The sequence below is a fragment of the Bos indicus genome, chromosome 10, assembly GCF_029378745.1.
Source record: "Bos indicus isolate NIAB-ARS_2022 breed Sahiwal x Tharparkar chromosome 10, NIAB-ARS_B.indTharparkar_mat_pri_1.0, whole genome shotgun sequence".
Classification (NCBI taxonomy): domain Eukaryota; kingdom Metazoa; phylum Chordata; class Mammalia; order Artiodactyla; family Bovidae; genus Bos; species Bos indicus.
The window spans coordinates 1,338,297-1,353,022 of NC_091769.1; the positions used below are offsets into that span (position 1 = coordinate 1,338,297).

Sequence of the window (14,726 nt, forward strand, 5' to 3'; positions counted from 1 at the left end):
GGCCATCGGCTTTAGACAGTGCAAGGAAAAATCGCCTCCCCGTCGGCCCCCCCGCCCGCTCTCAACCCAGGCAGCAAGCTGGGCCAGCGCAGCTCCAGCACCTACCCCATTTCCGAGCCCAGCAGCACCTCCATCCCGTCTCCAGTGACACCCAGGCGGGCTGCGCCAATACAGCCACATGTCGGTCACGTGTGCGTGCGCGCAGCCAATCGGCAGGTCCCCGACGGGAACGGGAGCGCCCTGGTCCGCATCCAGCGATTACACAGCGGCTCCACGCGCCTCTTTCCGACTCGCACTCTGAACTCAAAGGGCAGCAGAGCAAGGGCCCCTCCCCGCCGCACGGCTCCGAGCCCAGGCCGGCACCTAGCGCCCCTGGACTCTACCTCCGGGCCACCCACTGCAGCCGACGGAAGCTGACAAGCAGAAACAGTGGGGTGGGGGAGGTACATGGGGCAGAAAAATTATTAGCACGAGATACTAGAGGTGGGTGGGTGAGTAACGAATTACATCTCATTCGATACTTGCTAATATTTATAGCTTTGCAGCACAGAGAAAAAGAATTCTACTAAATGTATCAAAACAAATAATGTTACATTGCAAATCACCGATTTGCTAGGTAAATCACTGGAACTATGAATTAAAAACACAAGTTTCCAGAAAAGCTATGATGGCAGTACAGAAGAGTAGTTGAGACCAAAATCATGAAGTCACATAATCTGGATTAAATCTTCTGCTTCTGTGATTTACTAGCTGTGTGACTTTAGTCACTTAAAGGCTCAGTGCTTAATTTCCCCCACAAAATGGGAATAGAAACGTTGAATAGGAGTAAATATATATGAAGCAGTATTCAGAACACATCCTGACACAGTAAATGCTATGAGTCACTACTAATCTGTGACTTGAATATTTCAATGCAAATTCCACATTTCACTTTTAACCAAGTAAAGCGTGAATTATTTTTTATTAGTTAGAAGGACAAAATCCAAATTGCCAAGGATTTAAACTGGATTTAAAATCTGGTTTAAAATGTGGGGGGTGGGGGGAATCAGTTTTCATGATCTATTTCAAATTTAAAAGAATACTTAATGTTAGGTCTTTAAATGAAATATACTTATTATGATCTTAATTTTTCAAATTAATAGCAAGAAAAGCACTGAGCAAGCTATCAAACAGTGTATTTGGAGCAATTTCATTTTAATAAAAATGGTATAAATTAGAAAAGTAATGGAAAAATAGCAAAATGCCCACAGATATACATAGAGTGGATATTCACAGCAGTTATCCATGGAAGGTGGATTATGGAGTAATTTCTGCTTTTCCTTTCTGCTTTTGGATACTTTTTTCTTTTGTCTCTGTATTATAATGCTTATATAGCAAATACTCCCTAAATATTTGTTGAATGAACAAATGAAACACATATTATTAGTAATTAAATATATATATAACAAATGAAAAGTTTAAATATATTTAGAAACACCTTCCCTTGATATTTGAAGTAAAAGAAACATTAATCAACTTGGTTCTGTCCTAAATATCTCTTTTGTCAAGATGACTTAGTTTTACAAAAGGCTTTCAAGACTCTCTTTACTTTAAGTGCATGATTCATTGACTAGGACTTATTTAGTCATCAACTATTTGTGACAAATTCAGAACAGATAATTCCTCATAAGGTCTAAAGCTTCTGGAAAGAAAAAGTACCCTTCTAAACACAGAATTTAAAAAGCTTTTAAAATAACTTCTTAGTACCCTAAGAAACAACTCCTGACTCTGACTATGATTCAAGCTACTATTTAGTACACCAGTTTGTAGCCAAAGTATTTGTCTAAATTTTTATTACATGTGTTATAAAAGTTAGTGATTCAAGTGAAAAAATTTTACAGAAAGCTATGACCATTATACATTCATCAATCAATATAATTCAAATCACAAAACAAGCCAATCTTAAAACTTTACATTTTACAATGTTTTCAACTGAATTTTTTCAGTAAGATTTGCAAACCAGTTTTCTCATCAATTCCACAAAAGTTTGATTTGAATTTTGTATAACAATATATTTAGCTATTTTTAAAAATTATTAATTTTTTTAATTGAAGGATAATTGCTTTACAATATTGTGTTGGTTTCTGCCATACATCAACATGAATCAGCTATAGGTATGTTGGGGAAATCACACTGATTGAAACCACCCACCCTGGCCAGGCACCATAGTAACCATTTGCATGAGTTGTTTTATGACAGGAGATTCTGATAAGGAATAGGAAACTAATAAGCCACCACCAACCCGAAGAGTTCGGGAAAGGCCGAAAGGAGATACCGCGTGTCAGTCCACTTCCCAGAATCCCTCTGGCTAGCATCCATCTTGGCTGAGCAACGCGTGCGCCACCAGGAAAGACTCTGAATTAGAATGATTGGCAAAAGACCACCTGGAAACTAATCCCATCACCATAAAACCCAAGACTGCAAGCCACGTGTCAGAGCAGTTAGTTCTCCTGGGTTCCCTTACCCCGCTGTTCTCCACCTGGGTGCCCTTTTCCAATAAAATCTCTTGCTTTGTCAGCACACGTGTCTCCTCAGACAATTCATTTCCGAGTGTTAGACAAGAGCCCAGTTTCGGACCCTGGAAGGGGTCCCCTTCCTGCAACAGGTATACATATGTATACCTATATGTACATAGGTATACTCCCTCTCGAGTTTCCCTCCCACCTCCCATCCCATCCCAAGCTCCCTGAATCATACAGCAGATTCCCACTGGCTATCTATTTTACACATGGTAGTGTATATGTTTCCGTATACTTAGTTATTTTTAAAACTACAATTAAAAACATATACAATCAAAATGTATTGGCACAAATTTGGAAACAGTGGAGGTCACTGAAACATTAATTTGTGCTGCTGCTGCTGCTGCTAAGTCGCTTCAGTCATGTCCGACTCTGTGCGATCCCGTAGACAGCAGCCCACCAGGCTCCGCCGCCCCTGGGATTCTCCCGGCAAGAGTACTGGAGTGGGTTGCCATTTCCTTCTCCAAAATTTGTGCTACTAGGTTTATATGTATCTCAGAATAAAGCTCCTGCCATCCCTATTTATGTACAAATTTTATATTCAGGCTACATATATCTGTATGCATTAAAAATATTTTGATTAAAATTTACTCCAGAAATAAGTTACAAATTTCATATTCAGGCTACATGTATCTGTATGCATTAAAAATATTTTCTGATTAAAATTTACTACAGAAATAAGTTGTATATTAAGGCTATTATAAGACTACACCAATAAACAGTCACTGACTTCAAATGATCTGTGCTCATCAGGATTACCTCGTCTGTTTTTAATAAATATTCATAAGTAAATGTTGAGGGCTTCCCTGGTGGCTCAGATAGTAAGAATCTGCCAGGGGGTTGCAAAGAGTTGGATACGACTGAGTGAGAAGGCAATGGCACCCCACTCCAGTACTCTTACCTGGGAAATCCCATGGACGGAGGAGCCTGGTGGGCTGCCGTCTGTGGTAGCTAAGAGTCGGACACGACTGAGCAACTTCCCTTTCACTTTTCACTTTCATGCATTGGAGAAGGAAATGGCAACCCACTCCAGTGTTCTTGCCTGGAGAATCCCAGGGACGGGGGAGCCTGATGGGCTGCCGTCTATGGGGTCGCACAGAGTCGGACACGACTGAAGCGACTTAGCAGCAGCAGCAGAGTGACCAACACTTTCACTTTTCAAATAAATGTTATAAATACGAATGCATGCATGCATGCATGCTAAATCACTTCAGTCGTGTCCGACTCCTAGCAACCCCATGGACTGCAGCCCACCAGGCCCCTCCGTCCATGGGCAACAATATCAGCTAGTATAAAATGAGTTAAAACCAGTGAACTATAGTTCACGTTAAAAAAACAGAAAAACCCTCTGAACCTTCTGTAACTTAAAAAAAAAAAAAAATAGAATAGAAAGAATAGGATTCTATTCTGAATAGGAATAATAGGATTCTTAGTATCTTAAACTTTGCATTCCACTTTGACATGAGCATGTTAGGCCCAGTTTAACACTTGTGATTTCAGAAACTGACAAGAATACGGGCAACAACATCAGCTAGTATAAAATGAGTTAAAACCAGTGCTCTGAATTCAGCTATTTCAACTCCTGCACTTTGTTAATACTCAACTCTCTTTACTGGAGACCTCAAATAGAATAGACTAGATTAATGCCTACAAAGAGATCAATGAAAGTTTTTTTCTTTAAAAATAATAATTATGTATTGAAAAGGCGTGTACTAGTATAGGTTCTCCAGGGGCTAAGCAATCAAATAAACCTCAAATTCATTTAACAACCTTCCAGTCTTTAGATTTGTACTGGGTTAGGGTATGACAAAAAAGCATAAGAAGAAAATAAAGTCAGTCACATTTCAAAGACCAACTGGTTCTGAAGACCAATTCTCCTCTTTTCTAGTTTTTATGGGACACGAGAAGGAGCTGAAATGCTGTACAGGCAATGGGAGTTTAGGTGGTGTATAGACCAAGTGGGAGGTACACACACAGTCCTCATATAATATATATGTGTTCTGTGTTACTTCAAAAAGCAAGTTCCAAAATTGGTCTCACTGAGCTAAAATCAAGGTGTCTGCAGGGCTTTACTTCTTTCAGGAGGCTCTAGGGAGAATGTGTTCTCTTGCCCTTTCCTGGGTCTAGAGACCAACTTCAGTCCCGGGCCAAGGGCTCTCTCCTGCATCTTCGAAACTAGCAGTGGGGGACTGCGCTCTTCTCAGGTCGCAGCTGTCACTTTGCTTCCACGGTCATTAGCCTTTTCTCTGACTCTTGCTCTTCTCTTTTACATTCTCAAGGACTTACTTGAAAGACTGTTCTTACATTGGCCCACCTCCACAATCTGACAATCCAGGGTATCTCCTTAGCAACTTTATTCTATCTTCAACCTTAATTCCCTTTTGCAACATAATGCAACATATTCACAGGTTCTGGGGATTAGGAAGTGGACATCTTTAGGGAGCCATTATTCTGCCTAAACTGCACTAAAGCTTTATCTTCAACTATTCTAAAATGTGCATCCTAATACCAGTCCAATCAAACTAATCACTTGAAAGTTAAAGTGAAGTCACTCAGTCGTGTCCGACTCTTTGCGACCCCATGGACTGCAGCCTACCAGGTTCCTCCATCCATGGGATTTTTCAGGCGAGAATACTAGAGTGGGTTGCCATTTCCTTCTCCAGATCTTCCCAACCCAGGGATTGAACCCAGGTCTCCCGCATTGTAGGGCAGACGCTTTACCGTCTGAGCCACCGAACTAATCACTTAGCCAATTCTAAAATTCACCTTAAATACAGAACTTTCTGCCTTTACTATAATGTGGTACAGTAGAAGGCTCCAGCGTACACAGACTGAAGAATCAGGTTTCAAGTTCTGAATCTTTCATTTCATAGCTCTATGGACTCCGGATGTCACAACTATTCTACTTGATTCTACTTGACTACTCTTTCATCAGTAAAATGAGAACAATTGTTTGGCTTATTTCACAGAGCTGTTATAAGGATCAAATGTGTAAATATAGACAAATTTTATAAACTGTGAAACACTTTTTACACATAAAGGACTATTAATTGCTCTATCGGTCCAAATCAAGGTTCAGCTTAAACATAGATTTCCATGAAATAATCGACCATTCCACCCAGACTCAATCCACCCTCATCTTCCCTCCATTGTTCCTGCCTCTTTTATGGTACAAACATATTAGTGCCTCTGTGTACATCCCCTTTCCTAGTCCTGACTGTAAGAATTCTAGGGGAGAGCCACACCCGATTGTACCTTGAATGTCTCATGGTGTACACCATAATATGCTGTTTATTAAGTCCTATTAGTATAAGGAATGATTTGAAATTAATCTCCAAAGGGCATGCAATGCAGATCCCACAAGGAATAATAGTAATGCAAATGCTGAATAATGAATATTACTGTAAAATATAACCATCTACTTGGGGTTAAGTTTCTGAGGTTGGGTGGCTGCACAATAAAATCGCTTTAGGAGCTTGAGAAGTTTTAAAAACGTCATTAAGTCAGAATCTCTGAAGACGAGGTCCAGGCACAGGTGAGTACCGTCAGAACTGCGGAGCACCGTGCGTCACTCCAGCTTCTGCCATCAAAGCTCCTACTGCACTACAATAGGGAGACTGTTTTGAAATGTTTTTAAAGTCAGAGGGCTATACAGCCTAATGCATCTGCCTACAGAGGAAAAAAACAAACTTCTTTTTTCCTGTCAAAAAGCTTCCTAGTCATGTACTAGCAATTAACATGAGAAAAACAATAGGGACTAATATACAGAAAATGTTCCACTACAGTAAGGAATCAAAGAAATAAAAACAAAAGAATATAATTTTCCCCTATTAAGTAGAAAACGGTATTTTAAAATATTGTGGGTCAGTGAGGATACATTAAAAAAAAAGAAGCAGTAGCTTTTTAAAGTCCTTCAAATGCTTATACTGGACTTTCCTGGTGGCAGCGTGAATAAGAATCTGCCTGCCAGTGCAGGGGACGTGGGTTGATCCCTGGTCTGGGAAGATTCCACAAGCTGCGGAGCGAGGAAACCCGTTCGCTACAACTACTGAGCCCACGTTCTAGAGTCCACAGGCCACAGCTACTGAAGCCTGTGTGCCTGGAGCCCATGCTCCACAACAAGAAAAGCCACCACAATGAGAAGCCCCTGCACACAGCAGAGTAGCCCCAGAGGGCTGCAACCACAGAAAGCCTACGTGCAGCAATGAAGACCCAGCACAACCAAAAATAAATGAATGAATGCATAAAAATAGAATGGTTATACTGAAGTAAGTCCAGTTAAAGAAATGATCTTACATACAATCAGATACAAATATTAATATTCAAACATACTCAGTATTGTCTCCACAAAGGAAATTTTAGAAACAAACTCAATGACTGATAACAACAGCTAGGTTGATTATACTTTTGGCACACTTAAAGATAGTTAAAGTTATGCCAAATATAAAAGGATAAAATACATAGGAATACATTTAAACCAAGGAAGTGAAAGATCTGTACAATGAAAATTATAAGTCAGTGATGAAAGAAACTGAAGACATAAATAAAGGGAAAGATATTCCAAGCTCACTGATTAGAAAAATTAACATTGTTAAAATGTCCATACTATCCAAAGTGATCTACAGATTCAACGTTAACCCTTTCAAACCTCCAATAGCATTTTTTACAGAAACAGAACAAACAATCCTAAAATGTCTATGGAACCACAAAAGACCCAAGATAGCCAAAGGAATCTTGGGGGGAAGAAAAAGCTGGAGGCATCACATGTCCTGATTTCCAACTTTATTATAAAACTATAGTGATCAAAACAGTATGGTAGTTGCAAATCAATTATGCTCCAAAAAAAAAAAAAAAGACACTAATATAAAAACAGACATCAGATCAAGGAAGACAATAATGCCCAGAAATAAGCCTATGCAAATATGGTAAATTAATTTATAACATAGGATCTAAGCATATACAATGGTGACAAGACAGTCTCTTCAATAAATGGTATTGGGAAAACCGGACAGCCGCATGTAAAAGAATGAACTGGACCCCTATCTTACAACGTGCACAAAAATCAACAAAAAATGGATTAGAAACTTATATTTAATACCAGAAACTGTAAAATTCCTAAAACATAGAGTGTAAGCTCCTTGATATCAGTCTCAGCAATGATCTTTCTTATGTGACACCAAAAAACAAAGGCAATAAAAGCAGAAGCAAACAAGTAGAACAACATCAAACTAAAAAGCTTCTACACAGAGACAGAAACCATCAACAAAATGAAAAAGCAACTTACCAAACTGAAGAAAACATTTCTAACTCATATATCTAATGGGTTAATATCCAAAATATTGATTACATTTAAAAAACCACAACTAAATAGCCAAAAAACCAAACAACTGGATTAAAAAGTGGGCAGAGGAACTGAATAAACATTTTCCCAAAGAAGACATCCACAAGACCAGCAAATACATAAAAAGATGTTCAACATCACTCATCATCAGGGAAATGAAAATCAAAACCAGAATCGTATCACCTCACATCTGTTCGAATGGCTATCATCAAAAGTCTGAAATAACAAATACCAAGGAGGATGTGGAGGAAAGGAAACCCTAGTGGACTGTTAGTGCGGATATAAACTGGTGCAGCCACTGTGGAAAACAGCATGGAGGTTCTTCAAGAAAATAAAATTCAACTACCATATGATTCTGCAACCCTACTGCTGGGGATGTACCCCCAAAAATGAAAGCAGGGTATGGAACAGAGTTCTGCACTCCCATGTTTACTGCAGCATATTGTTAATAACCAAGATATGGAAAAGTGTCTATCAATGGGTAAATAAATAAAAATGATGACACACACACACACACACACACACAGGAATATTATTCAGTCATGAGAATGAAGGAAACCCTACTTATTTGGGACAACATGGATGGACCTTGAAGGCGTTATGCTCAGTGAAATATGCTAGGCAGAAAAAACAAATACTGCATGGGATCACTTATATGAGGAATCTAAATAAAAAGTCAATCTCATAGAAAAAAATAAAATTATGTCATGGAAGATAATTAGATACAATTGTATTATATAATTCATGTGACATTAAGTGAAAATGGAGAATTATCAAATTATTAACTCATAAATATTTATAACACTTATTAAATTATATAATTTAATAATCATAATTAAATTTATTAGTTATAAAAATAAATTATAAAATTACATATTAAAGTGAAATACATAATTTGTAAAATGATACTAACTAGCCAACTAGCCTTGTCTTTTTTTTTAATGAACTATGTATATGCACAGAGAAGACTGAAAAGAGATCACTAAAATATCAAGTGTCTTCCCTGGGTGTAGAAATTATAAAAATCGTAATTTTTCTTAAGCTTATAAAATTTCTACCAACACACATTATTTTTTTATTTTTTCCTTCAAAAGTTAAGTACCTCTAAGTTGGACACAATTTGAAATCATCACATTTGAAGGAGAAAAAAATTAAGGTAGCCAAAGGCAGATCCAGGTACATATATAAATTGTGGGGGAGCCTTTCTTAAGGAAAATACAAATTAATTCAAAATTGGTAGTGCTTTGGGCTTCCCTGCTGGTTCAGAGGTTAAAGCATCTGCCTGCAATGCAGGAGACCTGGGTTCTATCCCTGGGTCGGGAAGATCCCCTGGAGAAGGAAATGGCAACCCATTCCAGTATTCTTGCCTGGAGAATCCCATGGACGGAGGAGCCTGGTGGGCTACAGTCCACGGGGTCGCAAAGAGTCGGACATGACTGAGCGACTTCACTCACTTTCACTGCCAAAGGGCGTAGGAACTGCAATTAAAGATTACTATTCACACACATAGAAAACTGAGGCTCAAAGAAATTTCAACATTAATTCAGGTCCACCCACAGTGAAGTGGCAGTCTGACTCCTAAGCCAGTGTTGGTCAAACTACTTCATCCTCATAAGCACTTCATGTTAGATCATCCACCTAGATCTAAGTACAGGAGGTGCTCTATATCCTTGGATTCTACATTTAACCATTGTGGATTCAACCAGCCATGGATCAAAAATATATAGCAAAGATTTGGGGAAAGTTCCAAAAGACAAAACTTGGATTTGCCAAGCAGCCTGGCAACTACTTACATAGCACTGCCAAGGTATTATAAGAAACCTAGAGACGATTTAAAGTATAATGGGAGGGATAGGTGTATGTTATATGTAAATACTATACTGTTTTATATTAATATAAAGGACTTGAGCATCTCTGGGTTTTGATATTCTCCAAGGTCCCAGAACCAATCCCTCACAGATACTAAAGGATGACTGTGTTATCTCCCAGAGCAGCTTGTTTCTCCTTCAGAGTCTCATGCTTCATAAACAGTTACGTGTTCAGTTTGCATTCCCACCAACAGTGTAAGAGGCTTCCCTTTTCTCCACACCTTCTCCAGCATTTATTGTTTGTAGACTTTTTGATAGCAGCCATTCTGACCTGTGTGAGATGGTATGCTCATTGTGGTTTTAATTTGAATTTCTCTGATAATGAGTGATGTTGAGCATCTTTTCATGTGTTTGTTAGCCATCTGTATGTCTTCTTTGGAGAAATGTCTGTTTAGTTCTTTGGCCCATTTTTTGATTGGGTCGTTTATTTTTCTGGAATTGAGCTGCAGGAGTTGCTTGTATATTTTTGAGATTAATTCTTTGTGAGTTGCTTCGTTTGCTATTATTTTCTCCCACTCTGAAGGCTGTCTTTCACTGTTGGTGGGAATGCAAACTAGTACAGCCACTACGAAGAACAGTGTGGAGAGTTCTTAAAAACCTAGAAATAGAACTCCCATACAACCCAGCAATCCCACTGCTGGGCATACACACCAAGGAAACCAGAATTGAAAGAGACACGTGCACCCCAGTGTTCATCGCAGCACTGTTTACAATAGCCAGGACACGGAAGCAACCTAGATGTGCACCGGCAGATGAATGGATAAGAAAGCTGTGGTATGTATACACAATGGAATATTACCCAGCCATTAAAAAGAACACATTTGAATCAGGTCTAATGAGGTGGATGGAACTGGAGCCTATTATACAGAGTGAAGTTAGTCAGAAAGAAAAATACCAATACAGTATATTAATGCATATATATGGAATTTAGAAACATGGTAACGATGACCCTATAGGTGAGACAGCGAAAGAGACACAGATGTAAAGAACAGACTTTTGGACTCTGTGGGAGAAGGGCAGGGTGGGATGATTTGAGAGAATAGCATTGAAACATGTATACTACCATACCTGAAATAGATTGCCAGTCCAGGTTCGATGCACGAGACAGGGCGCCCAGGGCCTGTGCACTGGGATGACCCTGAGGGATGGGATGGGGAGGGAAGTGGGAGGAGGGTTCAGGGTGGGGAATACATGTACACCCGTGGCTGAGTCATGTCAATGTACAGCAAAACCCACTACAACAGTGTCAAGTAATTAGCTTCCAATTAAAATAAATTAATTACCAAAAAAGTTACATGTTCAGTTATTATCATCCTAGCACCTAGCTCTGCAGCAGCAGATGCTCAATAAACATTTATTGAGTGAATACATTTTTTAAATAATAGAATAAGTGGAAACAAAAAATCTCAAACAGCTTAGACAATGTCAATTTGGAATCCATAAAAAATTCTCTTGACCCACGAATTTTTATCAATGGGTAACCACAGCTTTCTCTGGAAGATATCTAGAACAAAATCTCTTTAAATGCAAGAGACATTTCCACACTTTTATGTTCATTTAGTTAAATAACTAAAACTAAACAGTTTGGGGTTGTCTTATGGGAGTATGGCAAATCTCTATCACTATCTCTATCACAGGCATCACTATCAAGGTAATCCTTGAAGGTGGGCATATAAGCAAAGGCAAAAGAAATAAGAACAATGGAATAACTCAGAAATTAACTTTGTCTGAGTTAATTCTGCTTCACTGCTCTTATATGATATTAAATACGTTAAACATGTATTAGGCTAAATATGCCCTGGTGTTACAGTAGTGAATATGCTATATTACATGGTAAGAAGGACTTGGCAGATGTAACTAAAATTATTAATTAGCAGACTTTAAAACAAGGAGACAAGATTCACTGTCACTCGTTTGGCACTTTCTCTGCATGCCATATGGTAGCCTGCAACCCTAAGGAAGGAACACACTCTGAAGAATGAGCTTATACGGGGAAGATGAGCCCCAGAGCACTGTGACCCTTGGCCTAAAGTTCAGAACAATGGCAAAATTTGTTTTGGCTTTGTTTGGCTGACATTTATCCAATGATGGTACTGCAAATATCTGCTTTAGGTAAGACCAGTACAGATGCAATAAAGAACAATGTAGAGACATGAGAAAAAAGATGTTCATACAAAAAAGACCTTCACGACCCAGAAAATCACCATGGTGTGATCACTCACCTAGAGCCAGACATCCTGGAATGTGAAGTCAAGTGGGCCTTAGGAAGCATCTCTATAAACAAAGCTAGTGGAGGTGATGGAATTCCAGTTGAGCTATTTCAAATCCTAAAAGATGATGCTGTGAAAGTGCTGCACTCAATATGCCAGCAAATTCGGAAAACTCAGCAGTGGCCACAGGACTGGAAAAGGTCCCTTTTCATTCCAATCCCTAAGAAAGGCAATGCCAAAGAATGCTCAAACTACCGCACAATTGCACTCATCTCATATGCTAGTAAAGTAATACTCAAAATTCTCCAAGCCAGGCTTCAGCAATACATGAACCATGAACTTCCAGATGTTCAAGCTAGTTCTAGAAAAGGCAGAGGAACCAGAGATCAAATTGCCAACATCCGCTGGATCATCAAAAAAGCAAGAGAGTTCCAGAAAAACATCTATGTCTGCTTTATTGACTATGCCAAAGCCTTTGACTATGTGGATCACAACAAACTGTGGAAAATTCTTCAAGAGATGGGAATACCAGACCACCTGACCTGCCTCTTGAGAAATCTGTATGCAGGTCAGGAAGCAACAGTTAGAACTGGACATGGAACAAGAGACTGGTTCCAAATAGGAAAAGGAGTACGTCAAGGCTGTATATTGTCACCCTGCTTATTTAACTTATATGCAGAGTACATCATGAGAAACGCTGGGCTGGAAGAAGCACAAGCTGGAATCAAGATTGCCAGGAGAAATACCAATAACCTCAGATATGCAGATGATACCACCCTTATGGCAGAAAGAGAAGAGGAACTAAAGAGCCTCTTGATGAAAGTGAAAGAGGAGAGTGAAAAAGTGGGCTTAAAGCTCAACATTCAGAAAATGAAGATCATGGCATCTGGTCCCATCACTTCATGGGAAATAGATGGGGAAACAGTGGCTGACTTTATTTTTGGGGGCTCCAAAATCACTGCAGATGGCGATTGCAGCCATGAAATTAAAAGACGTTTACTCCTTGGAAGGAAAGTTATGACCAACCTAGACAGCACATTAAAAAGCAGAGACATTACTTTGTCAACAAAGGTCTGTCTAGTCAAGGCTGTGGTTTTTCCAGTGGTCAGGTATGGATGTGAGAGTTGGACTATAAAGAAAGCTGAGTGCCGAAGAATTGATGCTTTTGAACTGTGGTGTTGGAGAAGACTCCTGAGAGTCCCTTGGACTGCAAGGAGATCCAACCAGTCCAACCTAAAGGAGATCAGTCCTGGGCGTTCACTGGAAGGACTGATGTTGAAGCTGAAACTCTGATACTTTGGCCACCTGATGCAAAGAGCTGACTCATTTGAAAAGACCCTGATGCTGGGAAAGATTGAGGGCAGGAGGAGAAGGGGATGACAGAGGATGAGACCGTTGGATGGCATCACTGATTTGATGGACATGGGTTTGGGTGGACTCTGGGAGTTGGCGATAGACAGGGAGGCCTGGCGTGCTGCAGTTCATGGGGTCGCCAAGAGTCAGATACGACTGAACTGAACTGAACTGAACTGAGAGACATGAGAAAGTTAACTTGTAACTTTAAGGACTAACTTGTACAACCACAGTCAAACTCCTGTGATTCAAGCAGGCCAACTCCAGAGCACTGTGGTCCTGGACCTTTTGACATGGACTTTCCTTGAGAATATAGGTCACTTCTGCCTTGTTTTTACATGGCTTCTGGATTAAAATCTTTGCTTGCTCAAGAAGACAAATCAGTGCCTAATACTGTGCTGGTTTGTATAGTACACTTTCAATAAAGGAGGGGAGGGTGACCTGGGGTGGGCCCAATGTAATCACATGAACCCTTAAAAGCTGGGCTTCCCTGCTGGCTCACTGGTAAAGAATTCCCCTGCTAAGGTAGGAGATGCAGGTTTGATCCCTGTGTGGGGAAGATCCCCTTGAGAAGGAAATGGCAAGCCACTTCAGTATTCTTGCCTGGGAAATCCCACAGACAGAGGAGCCTGATGGGCTACAGTCTATGGAGCTGCAGTCAAACACAACTTATCAACTAAACAACAATTCACAGGCTTCGAAATTAAATTAGAATAAATTCCAAATCCCTTACCTCTGCTTACAAGACTCTTGAATAACCTACCTCCTACTTCCATTTCCACCCTATTCCCCCACCTCCCCCCTTCTCTCCTCTCCCTAATGCCTTTGCATTGTCTGTCTTTCAGTTCGAGAACTCTGCTCCCAAATCTTCAAATGACTGCTCCACCGTTATCATTCAGCTTTGGTGTAAATGTCACATTTTCAAAGAGATCTTTCATCACCACCAAATCAACACTGGTACTGTCCTTAAACATTCTATCATATATACTGTTTTCTCCTCAAAACATTTAAGATCTAAAAGGCTCTATGCTTCTATCTGTTTGTTTAATTTCTGGTCTGCCTCATCATCATTTCCAAACTAGAATATAAATTTCATGAGGATAGGAACCTAGATTCTCATGCACTGCTGTTGCCTTCACACCTAGAACAGTGTTTGGTGCACAGCAGATATCCCATAACACTGTTGAATGTATGAATGCAGATGACACAAAGAGGAGTAAGGTATCAACTTACAAATGTGCGCAAGAGAAGTTTTAATACAAGGTAATATCTGTATCAAAGGATGAGATCTGATAATTTCTGGCTAGGCAATTAAGAAGGAGTTCAGAGAGAAAGCAGCAAGAGAACTAGCCTTCAAAGAGATTGAGGAATATTTTACAGCAGTTTTATATTTTGT

The 14,726-nt window shown here is 39.7% G+C and overlaps 1 protein-coding gene across 10 annotated transcripts in view; it reads right to left on the reverse strand.

Annotated features, from left to right (window-relative positions):
- APC (APC regulator of WNT signaling pathway) overlaps positions 1 to 14,726 on the reverse strand; it is a 131,903-nt gene that overhangs the window by 96,153 nt on the left and 21,024 nt on the right. The window contains exon 1 of one of the 10 annotated variants that reach the window (XM_070796621.1): positions 106 to 2,684. The exons of 8 other annotated variants lie outside the window; for them this stretch is intronic. In XM_070796621.1, the coding sequence (XP_070652722.1) occupies positions 106 to 180 (75 nt within the window). In that variant the 5' untranslated portion in view covers positions 181 to 2,684. Of the gene's footprint in view, positions 1 to 105; positions 2,685 to 14,726 lie in introns of those variants that run through there. One more of the 10 variants, XM_070796620.1, reaches the window with a different exon arrangement.